The sequence below is a fragment of the Halichoeres trimaculatus genome, unplaced genomic scaffold (assembly GCF_033239565.1).
Source record: "Halichoeres trimaculatus isolate MK-OKI-2021-1 unplaced genomic scaffold, fHalTri1.1 fHalTri1_scaffold_24, whole genome shotgun sequence".
Lineage (NCBI taxonomy): Eukaryota > Metazoa > Chordata > Actinopteri > Labriformes > Labridae > Halichoeres > Halichoeres trimaculatus.
Window position 1 is genome coordinate 3,018,983 of NW_027437202.1, and position 19,815 is coordinate 3,038,797.

Genomic DNA, 19,815 nt, shown 5'->3' on the forward strand with positions numbered 1-19,815 from the left:
AAGATGAATGGTGGTTTGTGTTCAATTTAGTGGGGGGGGGGGGAAACAAAAACTTTATGATTTTGAGCAAGATTAAGCTATACCTTTAGTCTGGGAAGAGTACACATTAACAGGACAAGTAAAACGTGCATCAATGTATACCTAGTATATCCCTAATCATGTGAGGGGGGGTTGCCCCCGTACCATAGCCCCCCCCCCCCCCCGTGACGCGACCAAAAAATTTTTTTTTGCCAGGGGGTAAGTCCGAACCCCAAAAATACTTAGGCAAAATTTTGGGATTTTTTGGGGCCTCGCTCGAACTTTGAAAATGCTCAATCATTTCATCAAACACCGACCAAAAAAAAATTTGGGATAACACCTAAGTGTGACTACAAAAAAAAACTTTTCACCACCACACAACATATTTGGAAAAACCTAAGTCTTTGTAAACACAATTTCTCATTTTCAAACACCTAAGTTGGGTTTTCGCCAAAGTCCTTGACCTAACCACAGTACCAACACATCTTTGACAATCACCACAAACACAGGTAGCATTCAGTTCAAACATCTTTATTGAAAAATTCAAACAAAGCATCAACATTGCACCATCTCACATCCTGAAAAACAAACACAGTTCAACACTCTGCAACGCCGACTGGGCGCGTGCTCGACGCACGCACCGCGACACGTCGGGAAAAACGACAAACACCCACTGGAGGTTCTTCGAAGAGCGGCCGGGAAAAACCCGCCTTGCTGGGAGGTCTCTAGGGGGATAACGAGATCCCCAGCAAGGAAGCGGGCCCCCCGAGGCTACGAGACTTCAAAACTGCTGGGCAACACTGGGCTCAAGAGCGCCCGAGAGCGAGCGGACAACCGGACCTACTAGCCAACCCATCGGCTCTCCGTGCGGTGCTGGGCGGGGCGGGAGGGACAAAACCCGCTGCGAGTGTTGCTTCCTGGGAGCGGACACCGAGACCAACGCAACACTTCCACCGCTGGGACTACTTTGGAGAGCAATCGGACAACCGGAGCGACGTTGGCTTTGCTCTCTGCGCTCTGTGCGGGAGGGACACGACCCGCGACAGGTGTTGCTTTCTGGGAGCGCACACACCGGGACGACGGCAACACTGAGCCCACTGCCTTGCTTTGTCCCCTTCCGGGGCTTCTTCGAAGACCAAACGGACAACCGGACCGACACTGGCTTAGCTCTCTGCTCTCTGCGCTCTGTGCGGGAGGGATACTACCCCCGCGGTAAGTGTTGCATTCTGGGAGCGGACACACCGGGACGACCGCAACACTTGGCGCTAAGCCCACTTGCTCACTTTACGGAGCGTCTTCGAAAAAGCGAGGGGACAAACACCCAGCAGCTGAGGGAGCGGACACCGGGGCTACGAGACAACGGGAGACTTCACCCACTTCGACCAGGGGGTAAACTGTGAAGCTGCCAAGACTCTTGACAGCCACAACAGGTTTTACACCCTCCGACAAACCGAGACTACAGTGGGATCTGTCTCTTTGGGAGGCAGCGGCGGCAGCGGCAGCGGCAGCAGCAGCAGCAGCAGCAGCAGCAGCAGCAGCAGCAGCAGCAGCAGCAGCAGCAGCAGCAGCAGCAGCAGCAGCAGCACCTGAAAACACAAAGTGGAGTTAGTGAGTGGTTCATAGTCTTGGAATTGGACAACTCATATAAATTCATCACTACGCTACACAACACAACACAACACAAATACTTAACTCATGTCAGTCCTCTCCGGATGACTGTCCCCAAACCTCGGAAGACAAAAACGGACGACAATGTGGGTTAGTGCGTTGTCACCTTAAAGCTTCATTCAAATAATGCATGGACTTAAACAGCTCTCAAACCTACCTCGGTCTGCATGTGCAGCAGCGGTTGCGGAAGCGGAAGCAGCAGCATCTGGAAACACAGCGTGCAGTTAGACAATGCTTCTTACTCAGCTAATCAAACAACCGACAAAAATTAATCACTACAGAGCGCAAATACTTACGTCATGTCAGGCCTCTCCAGATGACTGACCCTAAAACTCGGAAGCCAAACACAGACGACGATATCAGGTCAGTGCGTTGTCACCTTTCAGCTTTATTAAACCTTTACATGGGGTCACAAAGCTCTCAAACCTACCTCGGTCTGCTTGTGCAGCAGCGGTCGCAGCGGCAGCATCAGCTGAAAACACAGCATGAAGTTAGTGAGTGGTTCGTACTGACTCATTCAATGGACAACTGGCACAAAAAAATAGCCAATATTCAATACTTAACTCGTGTGTTTCCTCTCCTGATGAACACTCAACCTCGGAAGAAACAACATAGCACAATGTCGGGTTAGTGCCTTCTCACTTTTCGCCGTCAGTCAACTGTCAAACCTCCAAAAACCCACCTCGGTGTGTGTCGCGGCTTGGCTGACAACCCGGGAACACAGCGCGGACTCAGCGGCTTCATTTACCGACAACAAGCTGCTCGAACGACACCGCTCCAACGCCGGAGCTTCACACAAAACCTGTGGAGACAGAGGAAAACTCACCTAGCTCACACTCAAGCTGCTCAATGTTCCGCATTCATCACCTACAAAAAGCCCACCATCCGCTCACTTACCGTCTCTCTTCGGACGCACACTCCAAACTGTCGCTTCACCGCGATACCTGTGGAGACAGCCTTCAGTTACACACTTCTTCATCATCAACTACAATCAAAGTGCCAATTCAACCTACCTTTCCGGCTACCACGGCTCCGGGACAACTCAGCAAAAAACCTGTGGAGACAGAGGACAAGTCAACAGAGCAACATACAATACAATACAATACAACTTTATTTGTCATTGCAACGAGTACAACGACAAGAAGCTACTGAGCAGACCCACCTTGTGCGCGCGCCGAGACCGTGGAGGAGCTACTCCACGCTGCTCGACAACTGCTCCACTGCACTGCTCCTCTTTTAAAGCGCCAACAATCACACAGCGCGCGCTCACACACACCTGAAACGCATTTACAATCGACCAATCAACCCGCAGCGCGATGACGTTCCACACGTGCGTCACATACGTCACGAAGCGACGCCACAACCAGGAAGCGTACAAACACAGACCACCTAAAACACCTCTCTCTCCACCCTTCGCGAGCTCATTCTTTCGCATTTTCACTAATTACCCTCACCCATAACATAATACCATAATAATACCAATAACAAACAGAATCATACCACACTACTATTACACACGACAAACAAAAACCACACACCACACACTGCTTGCTCACACATATTACATTTTATTCCACAGCAGTGCTCACACACATTCGCCTCTACAACTGAGGTAAACAGATGCAAACACTACAACGGTTACTTACAAACATCTGGCTTGGAGGGGAATAACTCTGGCAACCTACTCCTAAAGTAAGGTTCATGATGGACCTGTGGACTCACCTCTTGCCGTGTGCCGCTTCAGGGACTGTGTACATTCGTAGTGCACAAGAAGGACTAAAAAACACTGTTTCGCAAAATATCTACAAGTGTCATGCTTGGACCACCCTGTATGAACATCACCCAACTATTCACGTTAGGATTACACTCAAACACTCCACTCACAAAATACCTTCATCATTTCTCTTCACATCAAACACTTGCCAATATTCTACCACTCTTCACTCACACAGTTACTTACAAACAACATCACTGCCACATCTCCACAAACACCGTTGCCTTTTTCCTCTGGACATGGACCAAAAATGCCAATACAAACCCACGCTTCTTCAGAGGCAGACTCCTTGAAGATTGGACAGTGAAGCCAGTGCCTGCTTCTTCTTTCATCTTTACACATGGACTTCCTGCTAGGAAAGAGACACACCTTCATACAAAACCTACCTCCACTTGATGACACCCTGGCAGAAATGACTGGTCCCAAACAGCCGGTGCAGGGTTCTCTTTCATTTAATCACACACGCAACCACACAGGTAAAGACTAAGCGCCGTACACAGGGCGTCTCAGCAGTTCTAAGGTCTCTGTGGCCTCAGTTAGAAAACACCTCCCTCCTCAAACACATACAAATAAATTCATCTGACATTCACACAGCTCAGTCCATAAGCACGCCTCTCATTCCAGCCCAAACGTGCTGCTCTCCTCCACGGTCGTCAGCATCTTCTCGTACAGCGTGGACAACGACAGGTAGGAAGGCAGGTCCAGCCGGTTGAAGCGCTTGTGCGCCCTGGAGGAACACACACAGTCAAAGGTCACATCACACACATCACACACATTTGGGATCTCAGCACAGTACAATTAAATTCTTTTTTCATGGTGACATCACCGTTTACCTGGCCACAGATGTCACCGTCCCCCACTTCACCACACACCACCTGCGACCTCCGTTCCTCTTCGGGGATGCTGGGCGTCCCGGTGACAAACTGAGGACAGGGGGGGAGACGGGGATTACGCAGAGAAAAACACAATCACCTTCTTGCTCTCATGACCCATGATCACTAACCCACCTGGAGAAGCCGCACTCTCTGCTCCCCTCGCTGTTGAACCTCTCCACTGCTGCCCTGAACCATCACATTACTATGTGCTTGTCGTGGTAACCTACACAAACCACACAAACACCAACCTACAACTCTTTTTCTCAATGTACTCCATCTTGTTCTTCTTACAGATGGGGATGTTGGCTCCACTGGGCTTCGCATCTTTTTCTGTGACCAATCCAGAGCAGGACCCCCCCACACACACACTTCAGCATGCTTTATTAAGGATGCATACATGCCGCTGGAACACCAAAGCACCCACACACACTGTCACACTAAAGATGCTGGCACTTTCACCTCAGATCACTTGCATCATGACTACGTTCAATTGCAGAAACACATGACTAAAAAAATGTACTCCTTCTCTTGCCTAAACACCACATAATGGCTGCACTGGATACTCCAGCTTCCTCCTACCAAGGTTAAAATACATTTGGATTTGTCATTATACTTCAGTCTCAGTTACTTTTCACATTTTTTCCCATTACACTTCACTTTTAATTACTTTTACAGCAGCCATTCTACTTTATATTCAGTTTTCACTTTTGCAACAAGGCTTAGTTTTACTTTACTTTAAATTTAGTTTCACTTTACTTTTACTTTTTTCATACCTTATTAACCAGGTGCAGGATTCAAAAAGGTCACACTACATATTTTGTCCTACTGTTCAGTTTCAAGTCCAACATAGTGCTCACTGCTCAGTCAGTGCTGACACTGAACTGTCGGCTGCTGCCTTCAACACAATAAATAAAATCAACCTACATAAACAAATATAAACATAAATTATGTAAAACAATAAAATATGACCTTTAACAATTACAAACTTGGACTCTGTAACAATACAGTCAGACTCACCTGCAATGAAACTATTACACATGCTCTCATTCATTGCTTCACCATGTTTTGTCGCAGCACAGCGCACAGCCAGTCAGTGCAGGAAACAAGCACATCCCAGTACGTCGCTATAATGGTGCCGTACGGCGCTGACAACTGCCGAAAAATGCCTTAAATTTGGTTGGGAAAATGTGTCAGATCAATTTAAATCCTAAAGGCTATAAATATTGCCAGAAACTAAAACTAAGAACATTTTCTCTATCATTTCAGTTAGTTTGAGTTACTTCTGTGAACACAACATACAGTTATAGGTTACTTATCGTTTTTCTTTTCTTTTCTAGTTTTTATTACTTTCAGTTAACTGCAATGTGTTTTACATTTCAGTTTCACTTTTCTTTTTAGTTAACTATTATAACCTTGCCTCCCACGCTACAAAAACATGCTCCTCAGGTTGTTTGTTTACTCTAAATTCTCCCTTGGTGTGAGTGTGTGCATGAAAGGTTGTCCATCCATGTGTCAACCCAGAGGTGGACTTGCAACCACTCCAGGGTGGACCCCACCTCTCACCCCAAGACAGCTGGGAAAGGCTCCAGGCACCCATGACCCTGCACAGGATAAGTAGGACAACAAATTATTGAATGAATGAATGAATGAATGAATGAATGAATGAATGAATGAATACCACAGAACACACACACACGTGAACAGTACAGTTATTACCTTCACTTTCACCAAAAAATCTCTCACATTTGGAGGGTCTCACACATCAGCAATGATCCACCTCAACCACCAGATGGCACCACTTCACCAGTCTCTGCAAGACACATCAGGAAAAACAAGTCGTCATCATGTTTGCTCAACGTAACACCACATTACAATGCCTATGCTTTGTCTGTGCACATTTCCAACTTACACAATCATTCATTCACATCTAATTCACTGATTGCTTGGACATAAAGGCTCATCTCCACTCTGTACGGCTCTCCGGTCTTCACTATCTTGTCAAGCACTTCAAAAAACAGTACATGGTGATCCAAGCACCATGTCTTCAACACAGGAGGGGACACTGTGTTGATGACCCCACTTCCTGTCTGCTCCACACGCACATGCCACACACCAACGCACAGGTCACCCTCACCTCAAACATTCCACTCACTCCAACAACACCTATGTCAACTTAGCAGACCAACCCCACAATAGCGGGACTCCTCTCTTGAGGGGATGACAGATGACGGACAAAGGCTTGGCCCTTCAAAACTCCTTATGGTTCACTACAGGAGGGTACCAACAGACGCTCATCAACACAAAGGGTGTGGACAGGGTCTCACCTCCAGTTCTTGGACATCCACACAGAAGGCCCTACACCAACACGTGTATTATGATCGACCACACACACACACACACACACACACTTCACTCCCTGACAGTCACGCAAACCCAGAACACACCTGTTCTTCACTCCGTTTCATTCACCTCATCCTACTTTCACTCAAACTCACAACACAGCCAAGAAAAGGCGCAAACCAAGGCACCCTCCAGGCCCTGATTGCTGACACCATGGTCAAACTAAGAGCTAAAGAAAGACTTCTACAACACTAAGGAAGGAATCAAAACAGTAGCATGTTATCAAGTGCACTGCTGCTGCTGTGTCACACAAAGAACACTCTATCTACCAAAGTACCAGGAGCCTCAAGGTCCAGCAACCTCCGTTTGATAAACGGACACAACGCAGCGCAACAACACAAGCTCGTTAAACACTTCACGCCCCGCATTATTTATATTCATCAGGACGTGCTTCCCCTTGATTGAGGAACACCGCGACGCACGGCAGCCGTGACGCAGCCGCTGTCCCAGCTACACCCCAGCTGCTCCCGCGTCGTGAAGACAGTGGTTCCTGTGAAGGACAAAAAACAAGTCTCACTACAAAGGAGTCACGGTGACATTTCAACACCTTGTAAAGACGCCTCTTTCAGGTCCTACGAGCAAGTGCACCAGCTCGGACACAGATGAACCTGCTCCCTACACACAAGGATGACTTTGTGGCTCTTGACATGGAAAATATTATGTAATTCAACTCAAAGCTCTTCAATAAAAATAATCTTTTTCCGTTTGTGATTATCACAGATAATCACAGGGGACTTCCAGCTTCCACTGCCCACTTATATAACTTTGATTTGCTGTCAATGTCATCATTCAAACGGATGCTTCCACATTCACAAATAGCTACCGTCCGTGACCGTCTCATCACGCTGGCAGCTCTACGCTTTCTCTGTCCTCCGAGCGGCTCCGACATGTGTGCGGCACATGTGATGATGGCTCTTAAACACTCTTTTTGTTTGCTAGATGTGCGCCGTAAAATCGCCTCGTCCTCCAGCTGCTCGCCCTCAGACAGCCCCGCTTCATGTGACGGCTCAGTGTGACGGACGGGGACCTGGCCAAACAAACGCAACAAGGGACATTATGAATGACATCCGTTTGCACAGCTACATACATCAAATAATGTTGGTACTGCAAGCATCCACTTCCTCCTCTATCATCTCCAATCCTGTGCATCCCACTCACACATGGAGGAATTGAGATAGCAATGACAGGAATGTGGAATTCGCTAGAGTGGATTTCAACACATAAAGGGCGCTGCAAGCACGCACTTGCCGCCGTGTGCGTCTTTAATCCTACGAGTGAGCCGGGCGGTGACTGGCCCCAAAAATCGGATGTTTTCTCAGTCGAGCGTTTCCCAGACACACCTCTTTCTCTCTGTCTCTTCCTCCTGCTGCACCTGGTCGCTGTAAGCCTCACGTCTGTCTCTCTCTCTTCCTTCTTCTTCCCCATCTCATCGTCTCTCTGTCTATGAGTGTCCTCCCTGTGATTTACGTTACACTTCTCAGCAACTCATTCACCCTAGGAGAGGAGAAACAGGCATATTTAGGCACACACAAGCTCACTTTTCTCACCCTCCTCTTTCATGACCCACACACACTCGCAGCCTCGGGGCGCCACACTCAAAGAGGTATGTAAAGTTTGCACATTCACAACCTTGAGGAGGCCACATAGGGGGAAGGGAGGATGGCAAAGGTGAAGGTTGATGAGGTGTGAGGGAGTCCAGGCAGGACCTGCAGGTGTGAGCCGCATTTGGCCGCTTCGTTTCTCACACTAAAAACCGCGCAGCACCCACTCAGACGCAGACACGGACGGACGGCAGAGGCATTAGCAGCTCGTAAAGAGCCACTTAGCGCTGCTCGCGCACACATCTCCTCCACCCCACGGCTCCTCAGAGGTTAACGATAAGGAACGTGGGAGGATTATCTGATCCTCTCAAAGACGCTTGGACCTCTTTCTTCTCAGGAACTTGTGAAGAACAACGTCTGAGAGGAAAAGACCAAGAGCAGGAGGAGGAGGAGGAGGAGGAGGAGGAGGAGGATGGGAAAGTGTGTCAGTGCTTCTGAAAAAAGTGAAAGAATAATGAGCTGCAAATCGCAAACCCTCTTCTCCCTCCACCCACAAACACAATCCCTTCATTCTCATGTTCTCCTTCGCTTGCTCCGACAAGACCAGCGTTCTCCTCGCTCGGACCGCAACTTCATACCACTGGACGCGTTCTTTGATTTTTTCACACCGCAAATCCATTCGGGGGCAGGATTTGGAATAAGCTCTTCCTCTTTTTTTCTCTCTCTGTCTTTGATGCCTTTCTGAGGATCACGCAGCCCGTCGGAGAAAGTTGTGACAGATTTAGAAAGCAGCGGGAGGAGGGAGGAAACAAAGTCCACACAGACAGACACAGAAGCTTTGCCCTGGAGCTTTTTGGGAGAGGAAGAAAAAGATAAAGAGGCACTGATAATCTCACACAGGCAGACAGACAGGGAGAGCAAGGGCACAGCACAGCTGCTGCGTGAAGAGAAAATACAGATAACAAACAAAGTGTGAAGGGCAAAGGGGAGGACGTCGACCAGGGGGACGACAGCCTTACGTAAAAGCTCGCAGAATCGTTTAAGCTTCGGATGACAACGCGCACATATAAAAGGAAAACACACAACGGCGCACACCTGACATCTACGGAGAGCATGGAGACGCAGCAGGACGGGAGGGAGGACTCCCTCTGAAGTGGAACGAAACGAGGAGCCGTTTCCTCATCATGTTTTATTCATCCGCGCTCCTCCGCTCCGACGACCTGCACCACAACGGCAACTTCGTCCCCGGGTAGCATGACGACAGCAGCCCGACCAAACCTGCCGTCCTCCTCCTCGCCTTCCTCGAGGACTCCTTCCTCCCTTTGCCTTTAAAAAGCAGCTTCTCCTTCACTCCTCCTCTCCCTTCAGAGCTCCTCTCCTCCTCTCTCTACCTCACTATGTGGATACCAGCTGTGCTCCTATGGATTCTTAACACCGGCTCTCTGTGCTCAGGACAGGACTACGCGGACTACTACCAAACTGGAGACATGGGCACTCAGGTGAGCCGTCGAAACCCCACACCAGCTACACAAACGCTTCTCCTTTTGGCTCCTCACCAAAGCGGGGAGGAATTTCTACAACTCCTGCAGGGTGTTAATGGTTGCTACCAACAAATGCAGGCACATTTAGACACAGAAAAAGATCAGCATCTGTGGATGAGAGGACATAAAAAGAAAAGATGGTTGTGCTCCTGGGGAGAGGAACACACTACTTCATTCAGGAAGTCTCTCAGAACAAGATCCTCTTTAAAAGACAGGGCTGGCAAAGACAGTACGCAACTTCTCCACAGGACACTTTCCTCTGACAGTAAGGGATCCAGGTTTGAAAGGGAAGTAGCACAGGCAGACAGGAGGTCTGGATTAAAGGGGGAGGGGGTTCACTTTTCAAAGAAGATACTCTCACAATTACTGTAGAAAATCCAGGTCTGCTTCTTAACATTACAGTGAATTGACAAAGCAGATAACAACTCAATCTAACACACTTCAGGATGGGAACCTTCCAATCAGCACTGGTACTCAACATTAACAATTTGCAGCACTTAAGTCTGTGTTTCTGCTGTAACAAATACAAATTCCATTACATATCACAGTTTCTCCGTTTCAAACATTCATTCCTCTGTAGATAAACTTGCAATGCTGTTTATCTATAAACTCGCTATCACAAGGCTGCATATAGGTACCACAACATGGTGCTGTTTGATTTGATGTCAAACACTTCACGATACACCGGAAGACATTTCATTAGGACCTAGAAAGGACCTAATCCAGTACCCATCCCTAACCACGCTGTACACTGAGCAGGTGGTTCTGCAAACTACAATCCTAAAAGGGTTAAACAATGTGAAAAGCAACAGTCTGATAACCCCTAAATCCCCACTCATTTCAGTTTGACGGTCTGCTGATACCAAACCTCAATCTGATACTTCCACTCAAATACATCGTGCTCTTAGCTTTACGCTTCAGTTCTAACTTTACACCATTCAACCAATAGTGTCACTGAAGCACAGTGATGTCATACCCTGTGTTTTTTTCTGTCACTCTCTTTATACTACGCTGGTATTTCTCCCATTTGTTTGGAAAGACCATAGATCTGATCAATAATAATGACGAAATATACCTGGCAATAGGGATGGGTACCTTTCACGTTTGAAACGATATGGTACCAATGCCCAGTACCTGGCAATCGGTACCGGTACTCAACGGTACCAATTTTCGGTACTTTTTTGTGTTTATGTGGAAAAAATATCAATTTGTTTAATAATAAAATGTGTTATTTTTACAATTTAACAAATATATTCTTCAATATATAACCTTGAAATGCTGTGTTCATGTCCAACATGGAAAATCATCTACCCTTCCACTCCCTCACAGTAACAAGGATGCGTTTAGGTACCTAAACATGGTACCTTTTGACTCTACACAAATCCATACCCGGTACTTTTGACATAATTTGGTCGGTACCTAAAAAAGTACCTTATTCAGTACTCATCCCTACCTGGCAATAGGTAACGGTACTCAACTGTACCAATTTTCTGTACTTTTTTGTGTTTGTGTGGTAAGAAATATCAATTTCTTTAATCATTTTTGCACAATTTCACATCTTTACTCTCCAATATCCTTACAACATTGTGTTCATGTCCAGCACGGGAATCAGTACCTGGTACTTATGACTGAATTTGGTCAGTAACTGAAAAAAGACCTTTTTTGATACCCATCCCTAATCAGGATGTCGCTACTGTAAATGTCCCCCTCGGATCACAACTTACAACAGTGCCAAAAACAGAGATATATATAATGAATTGTCATTACATTCAGTTTTAACAACTACATGCTAATGTTGTCCAGTTTTCACCAATCACAATCAAGAATGCACATCCCAGTAAGAAAATACACAACAAGAACTAATCAGCACGTACAGGACCTGTATGGGGGAGACGCAAGTTTCTGCAGAACATACACACACACTTCATCCACTTCAGTTCCACACATGTATTTGACCGTAAATGCTCTCCACAAGCCACAACACTAACTACATGAGCCTGACTCTGAGTTATGACTCAGCACATCACTTACTGATGAATCTCTCCGTGGAATCCCAAACAGCTCTTCCCAGAGTCCACGGTGCACATTCAAAGCACGTTACGTAACAAAAAGTTACAGTATTGACCAATGCAAGGGTGTGTCCGTGTGTCAGTGTGCCAGGACCATCGGATGATGGAGCCCAAAGCACTGGTCACTCATCCACCATGACCTCATGGTCCCATGGCCATGATCTAACCTCATATGATCCACAAGACTATCACTCTACTGTACTAGAAAAATCAGCGTCCTTATCCTGCCACACTCAACCGATCTTAAACACAACTCGCTGATCTTCCTTGGTCACTTCATGCCTCTTTTACTGCCTCTAAAGGAGCATCACATGAGCCACCACTTCCTGTTGGGCGACAGTTACCTGAAGATGATCTGGGATCATCTGCACACGCTGTACCTCTGCAGGGGAAAACTCACGCACATTAACACTTCTGCATGTGACTCACATCAGAAGAAACGGAGGCCGCTTCCATGGATGTGGCGCGCTGCATAAAGCTGTCTTTGTACAGTAATGATAATAACGACGTGGGTGTTGGCCCTGCTGGAACTTGGCGGTCTGTTTGGTCCATTAACGCAGGGCTAACCCTACGTAGGAGGTTGGTGCTTGAGCTTGTCACGGAGGGCTCGTAAAGGATCTGTGCAATCACACGCTTCCTAAAAATACTCACACGGTAGAAAAGAAGGAGAAAACACACCTGCAGACTCAAAAAGGGGGAGAAGTTACAGGCTGATTTCACACTCTTTGAGCACACTGACATGCAGAAGAGGTGAGGAGAGGACAGTAGCCAAAAGCAACATGTTCAAACACAGTGAGAGCCCAGGTATTCACTGTTGATCCACATCACATCGGGAACTCTTGAGCTACAAATGCTCCAGTTTAGAGGAATTTTCCTCTAAAAGTCACAAGTAACGTCATTTTAAAGCTGCATCACAATCACTTCCCTGTTTCATTAGGCCTGACATATGACTGCACAGGACTCTCTGGTGTCTTCCAGGCTCCGCAGTGGTCAGATGACCAGCCCAGCTTGGATTCGGTGACGAGCGTGGATCAGCTTTTACAAGTTCTCTACCCAGAGTACAATCTGCTCCAGCACTGCCTGAGGAAGAAGTCGGGCCACAGCTCTTCCCCCTCGTTCCTCTCCTCCTCGGCGAGCCCCGCGATGCCCGGCGGGGACGACGACGACGTGTGGGGTCACTCCAGAAAGGAGGCGCTCTTTAAAGCGGACGGGATGCTGGGAGGTAAGAGCTCAGCACACAACACCGCTCCACTGTTTTCCTCCTTCAGAGACACGTTACTGTTACTTAATCACATCTGTTTCCAGTCATCTTAGAGGAGATCAAGAAAACCGAGTGCCAGCCCAGAGAAGTGTGTGTGGAGGTCAACAAAGAATACCCAGAATCCACCAGTCAGTTTTTCTACCCGCGTTGCATGGCGCTGCATCGCTGCGGCGGCTGCTGCACCAACGAGGGGCTCTACTGCACCAACACCAGTCACACGCTGGTCAACAAGACGGTAAGACACAAGACCCTGATTTGATCTCCAGCTTGTGTGTGAGCTGCGGGGGGGGGCCGCCCTTTGGCTGCAAATGCACTTCAAATCAACACACACTCACTCACGGTTGCACAATCGCACGACTGTTACGTCAACTCCAAACTTTTTTGTTTGAGCTGTAACAAAAGCAGTCAAACACAAAACAAAAACATGAACGTTTGAACACCTTCACCTTTCTCCTCCTCCAGCTCATGGAGCTCTCCCCACCCAGGATGGACTACTCCTTCGTCATGGTAACCTTCGTCAACCACACTGCGTGCGAGTGTCGATCAAAGCGGCCGCTCCACTCCATCATCAGACGAGCCGTGGCAGATCACCTGTGAGTGGGCAGTGAGGCGTGTCACTCACATTTCATTCAAAGAATCTGTGCGTTACTGCGTTGTGATGATGTGTGTGTGTTCACGTAGGTGTTCCCCACCCCAAGACGGCTGCGCCCCGGGGTTCTTATGGGACGCGGGAAACTGCGCGTGCGTCCCTACAGACGCCTTGAACATGAACTACGCTGACAGGGAGACGGGTGAGTGATCTGGAGTCACAACAACACACACACTCAAATCAGCATGACTCACTTCATGGGAAACACACACATACACACACACTCCTGTCAGACCAGTGTTTGGATGGTTGATGTAACAGGAAACAAAAACACATTTTCACAGAAAAAAAGCCTCAAAATACAACTTAAAGTAAATTTGACAACCAGCTTCTTTTACTGGATGTGAGCCACGTCTCTCTTTTACAAAACCAGACGATGTTAATGATGATGATGCTGATGACGCCCCGTCCAAATAGATGTGGAATGATTCCCCCTGAGGAAATGTTTATTCAACTGTAACATGACAAATGAATCTGTCTCTGTGGCATTTCACTTGTTCCATCATGCTCTGAACGACAGTACCCTGCTGCATCGAGTTTTTTTTAGATAATAATTAACAGGAAGACATCTCTCTGTAAACCTCTGGTTTTAAAGACAAGACTGCGTATGGATTCCAGTGAAATACTCTGTCTAAAAATAGAGATACAGGTCACTGCTATTGAAATCTTCCACCAAGACATCACCACTGCAGTGGCACGTGGGCCAAGTGTAGGGCAGGGACCAAAAGCTTTACTCCTGATTCAAGTCTTTGATTCGTTTAAATTGCAATTCTTCAACATTTCCCATTTCTCCAATTTTGTCCATTTTTACTTTGCTTTTGGAACCCCAGACCATGTGTAAAAGTTCAATAACAATTAAAGCTGCAAGCACCGATAAGCGGTGCTATGGGGAATATGTCATTGTGCAAATACTGGAATCATACTTTTTTGGCCCTGACTGAATTTTGGGGCTAGGTGCGCTCATGTTTATCTCTAGTGAAAGGCACGCAATTTGGGGTGAAAGTGTCACAAGACAGAAAGGATGAATCATCCTAAGGGTTTCAAGAGGGCCCGATGACGATGATGTCTACAGGCTACATCAGGAGCCGACAATGCATATGAGTCACTTTTTAACATTTACTCAGGGGACCTCACATCTCAACTATTTTCCAAACCAACTTAGAAAAAAACCCGACATTTTTCAACTAAAACATTCAAATTCAAGTCAGTAAACAAGACAAAACAATACTAACATTTTTTCTCCCAACCGTAGAAACGAACCTTTAACTTTGGTGTTTTTCTGTCACCATCTTCCTCCAGAGGCCCTGCACTCTGGTCTGTTAGCCCTCTGCGGGCCAAACCGAGTTCTGGACGAGTCCACCTGCGACTGCGTCTGTCGGAACGGACTCACCGAGGCCAGCTGTGATCCGGGCTGGAAACTGGACCACAACACATGTGAGAAGCTTTTCAGTTAGCTTAACCTTACACCAGCCACAGTTACAGGGGGAGTTTTTTGTCTTTCTGAACGGAATCTTTCTGAATGACTTTTTCTAAAACAATAGTATACATGGAAAGGAATATTCAAATCTCTGGTCTACATGTGGCGCTATATTCAAACAGAATAGTCAATTGGGCATGCTCAGAAAAACGTAAACAAATTGAGGAAAGTCCCAAGTTGCGTCTTACGTCATATCTGAAAGAACGCACCCTGACAACTTTCCATTTCAGTGGATACATGATACCTCAATCGATTTGGGGAAACGGATTTCAGATTGGCAAGTTTCTCTTGGTATGAGGTGTATTCACAGGTTCAATTCTTTCTGTTTGAGCAAATAATCCAAATGCAAGCGGAATATTTGGGTCCATGTAGACGTGGCTAGAGTAACTTGGCGTGGCCGGCAGGAATGGGTACCTTACACATCTGAAACTATACAGTACTGGTGCCTGCTACCTGGCTATCAGTTTGGGTACTTAATGGTACCAACTTCCAGTACTTTTGTGTGTGTTCACTTAGTAATAAATACTCATTTGTTTAAACTATTCCAATTTAACACACTCATTTCGACATATATAAACTTGAAATGCTGTGTTCATGTCCAGCATGGAAAAACACCTACTCTTCCACTCCCTCACAGCAACAAGGATGCGTTTAGGTAACCAAACATGGTACCTTTAATATTTATGTCAATTGGTAATTCATCAGTACCTATAAGAGTACCTCATGTGGTACCCATCCCTCATGGTGGGTGAACCAGAAACCAAAAGTAAGACTTCAGATAATGAAAGTGTGGCTGATACAGAACTGGGCTTGTCTTACAGTAAGTGAGAATCAAACAGAAGCTACCAGACGCATTAATCACACATGAAAAGAACTTTCTGGAAGTCAGGCCTCATGCAAATTTTTACCCAAACAAGTCAGGACCAGACCACTCACATTTACAGACAACGATGCACCAGCTGATTCATCTCATTACCTGCTTTCATTCTCCTCAGGTGAGTGTCAGTGCGAAGGCCAAGGCGACGGCAAAGTGTGCCCCACGGGTCAGCGCTGGGACGAAGAGCTGTGCGGCTGCGTGTGCGCCGCAGACTGTCCGGGGAATCAGCCCCTCAACCCCGACACCTGCCTGTGTCAGTGCAGGGAGAGCCCGCACTCCTGTCTACGGCAGGGCAAGAGGTTCAAGCCCAGCACTTGCAGGTAGGCGTCCTCCTGCTCCACTTTCCAGACGGAGTCAGTGTTGAGATTGTTACTCCCTGAGGAGAGAAGGAAGCAGAGAGAAAACGACTCCTCAGGGGATTGAATTATCCAAAGAATCCACTCTGGGTTTCTTCCAACTGGAACACTCACTTTGAGCCATAAAAAGCTAATAAGCTACAATAATAGGAGGGTAATTTATTGAAACATGTGATAATAAAAGTTTGCATACACAGCTGCTGGAATTTGCTTTGCACTTGTTTTCACGTGTCTGGAAACCACAACCATTTCACAAAATCATCCCCCCTCCCTCCTCTCCTCTCTTCATCGTCTTCATGTTTCACTCTTACTGTTCCTGAGAGTCGGGGAAATTCTTCTACGTACTTCTTGTAACATACGTCCCTGAAGGCAAAGATGGGGATCAGATTTCAGGAGGGCTGCCACGTGTTTATCATCCAACAGGGCCGTGGCCGCTGATACAGGGAAGGTGATGTCACAGCAGCTCAGGGGCAAAAGGAGGTCCTGATGGCTCACACTTTGACTCCTCCATGGCTGCTCTGAACACTTTGGCAAATGTTGGCGTTTGGGAGCAGGTTTTCACTGGTGGATGATTAATTCCTCTGGTGTTTGGGATGTTTGTGTGATGGGATAATGGTGGTTTCTGCCTGAAAACTAGGGCACTGTTACACAAATGGTGTTTGGTTTACAGAGTTCACTCCTCAAGGCTTTAATTCTGTGTCTCAGACCAAACATCCACTTTCTTATTGGCTGTGTGCTCAACTCAAATCTAGAAGAAACTTCTCCAAAGCACAACACATCTTTAGTTTAGGAGGGGATTAAAAAAGGAAAGCTAGCAAAGCTTTTCACTCAAGACTTACCTGAGCTTAAAGCTTCTGCAAGGAAACCACTCTCATCTTGTGTAGTCCATCAGGACTCTTCTATCTGGGAGGAGAGGCAGAAAAAGAAGTCACATGATGAGAAAGCAAACAAAGTCTCAATGGAGGAATCAAACATTCCAGACTACACCAGAAAAACTGTCCGCTTTCTGAGTTTACATGTCTCACGATGACCTTTTATGGACACGGGGTGTCTAAGACATTCGTCGGCGGTTCCCACAGCCGTCACCAAAAGGATCAGCCTCCCTCTGACCTGGGAGGCCCGCGGAGAGTCGGGCAGGGGGAGACAGAGTGGACTTGATGACAGGGGGATGGAGACAGATGGAGTGACAGACACGCGATGCGAGGGACTTCTAATGAATGTGGGAAAGTTCCCCCAACACACACCACGTCTAACCACTCACATCCTGTCGGTCGGGTGTGTTTTCAACCCTGCCCTAATGGAGGAAGAGGTGACACAGTTTATGTTCACACAAAGTGGACATACCCCTCCCCTCCTGGGAGGCACACTCCCTCTTTTTCTCACACACACAATGATTGGAAACAAACAAAACTCAGATCAGGGGTTATCCAAAAATGATGATGATGCTGCCAGGACAATCATCTCCCATGTGTCTTCTTTCTAACCTCTCCCTTTCTTCTTTCTCTGCTTTATTCTTCATCTAGTTGTTACAGGTTGCCTTGCAGAAAGCCCAGACCTGCGTGTCAGTCCGGTTTCTACTACAGCCACCAGGTCTGCCAGTGCATCCCCAACTACATGAGGCCTGAGTGGAAGTAGAAACAAGACGAGAGACAGAAAGAGACTGGAAGCTTGTCGAATGAGGAGGAAGACGTGCCTTTGTCGGACTGCACATTTGAACTCTGAGGCTGACGAGACTGAATCGCAGCGACATGTCGGAGCTCGACGCTCAGCCGCGCGACCTCCTGCACAGACACAACACCCCGCTGTGAGAAAGTGGAATAAAATAATAACAGACCACGCTTCTTCTTCTCCTTCTCCTTCCTCCCCCCGTCTCTGGAGCTGCAGGCGACTTTGACTTCACTCTGGCAGCCTTCAGTAACAACATATTTGCGGGGTTGAAGGATTTATTTTGCTGCAATCACACTACACGACTCTGCCAGGGAGGGTGTGTGTGTGTGTGTGTCTTTGTACTCCCTGTTGGAGCAGAGTATTTCTCTTATTGCTCAGTACCAGACTGGACGTAAACACCCTGCTCAATAAAACGCTCATTTACACACTCCCAAACAGCTATTACACCCTCCAGTTTCTACTTGCCTCTCCGGCTGTTCCCACTGCTGCTTCTGTTAATTTAATTCAACGCTCTGTACGTGCTGTTTTTGTACATATTTAAATCTTCTTATATTTAAAACTATTATTTTAATGCTGGAATCATGTCGTTGTAAAATGTTGTATTTAAGTCACTCTTTTCATCTGCTTGTTTTGCAAACACGCTTAAAGAATCATCATATCTGAGCCTGCAGAGACAGAGGCTGTGTCGTCTGTGCTCCAACTCTTTAATCATGCTTTGGTTGTAAAGTAAAGACTGCAAGAGCTGCATGATTGTTTCACTGTGCTGTTCCTCTAAACCGGGAGTCTGCAACCTTTACTTTCCAAAGAGCAATTTTGCCTCAGCTCACCTAGAGTAAAGTCATTCAGGAGCTGCAAAATCGACTTTATCTTCACAATAAAGACAATGAAGTGTATAAACAGGAAGATTTTAGTGTTCATAAAAATTTTACATGTAATGAATCAATTTTTGTTTTGTTTTTTTATAAATCTTTTACATGTTTTTTTAAATTAACACTAAGTAATGCCATATATTTGCAAAATTTAGACTATTTTAAAACGTTGCTGTTTTCCAAAAAAGATGGCAAAAAAAGGCCAAATTTGCCAAAAATAAATAAAAAATAATAATAAAATTTGTCATTTGAAAATTTTTCTTACTTTTCAAAAACAATGGAAACAATTCAAAAATTTGTAAAATTTTCAAAAATAATGTTACTTTCAAACATTTGATTTTTTTTAAAGTGGCATTTAAACAACTTACAACAATTTCAAAAATTCAAAAATAATTTAGCAATCATTTGCAAAAACTAAAACACAAATATTTAAACTATTGAATTTTTTAAATTACAGAAAACTGTCATTTCAAAAAGAATGGCAAATTGTCAAAAAGAACGAAAAAAAAACTTCCAAAATTTGCAAAATTTTCAACAACAATGTAAAAGTTTCAAACATTTGCCACATTTTCAAAAATAATGTTCAAGTTAAAAAATGATTTTTTTTAAAGTGGCATTTAAATAACTTGCAACAATTTCAAAAATTTCAACACTATTCAGCGATCATTTGCAAAAGCTAACAACAAATTAAAACTATTGGATTTTTTTGATTTGAAAAAAAAATCAAAACATTGAAATTTGCAAAAATTTGCAAAAATTTCTCAATAAGTTG

At 45.9% G+C, this 19,815-nt stretch overlaps 1 protein-coding gene and 1 long non-coding RNA gene across 4 annotated transcripts; one reads left to right on the forward strand and one right to left on the reverse strand.

Moving 5' to 3' along the window:
• Nucleotides 1-4,299: 4,299 nt before the first annotated feature.
• On the reverse strand, nt 4,300-15,190 carry LOC141786033 (uncharacterized). 3 transcript variants are annotated; one of them, XR_012597606.1, is made up of 5 exons: nt 15,057-15,190; nt 13,594-13,738; nt 8,076-8,229; nt 6,052-6,145; nt 4,300-5,936 (listed from the first exon to the last, which is right to left on the reverse strand). It is a non-coding gene; the product is annotated as an uncharacterized LOC141786033 (long non-coding RNA). The 3 variants fall into 3 exon arrangements; XR_012597605.1 differs by lacking the exons at nt 13,594-13,738; nt 15,057-15,190 and adding an exon at nt 9,372-9,497 and having other exon boundaries at nt 4,300-5,157; nt 5,305-5,936; XR_012597604.1 differs by lacking the exons at nt 13,594-13,738; nt 15,057-15,190 and adding an exon at nt 9,372-9,497.
• LOC141786032 (vascular endothelial growth factor C-like) lies at nt 8,402-19,135 on the forward strand. Its single transcript, XM_074664730.1, has 8 exons — nt 8,402-9,775; nt 12,865-13,108; nt 13,192-13,382; nt 13,610-13,740; nt 13,829-13,938; nt 15,096-15,230; nt 16,269-16,470; nt 18,030-19,135. The coding sequence occupies exons 1-8, from the start codon at nt 9,674-9,676 to the stop codon at nt 18,139-18,141; spliced, it is 1,227 nt and encodes a 408-aa protein (XP_074520831.1). The 5' UTR covers nt 8,402-9,673; the 3' UTR covers nt 18,142-19,135.
• Nucleotides 19,136-19,815: the final 680 nt, after the last annotated feature.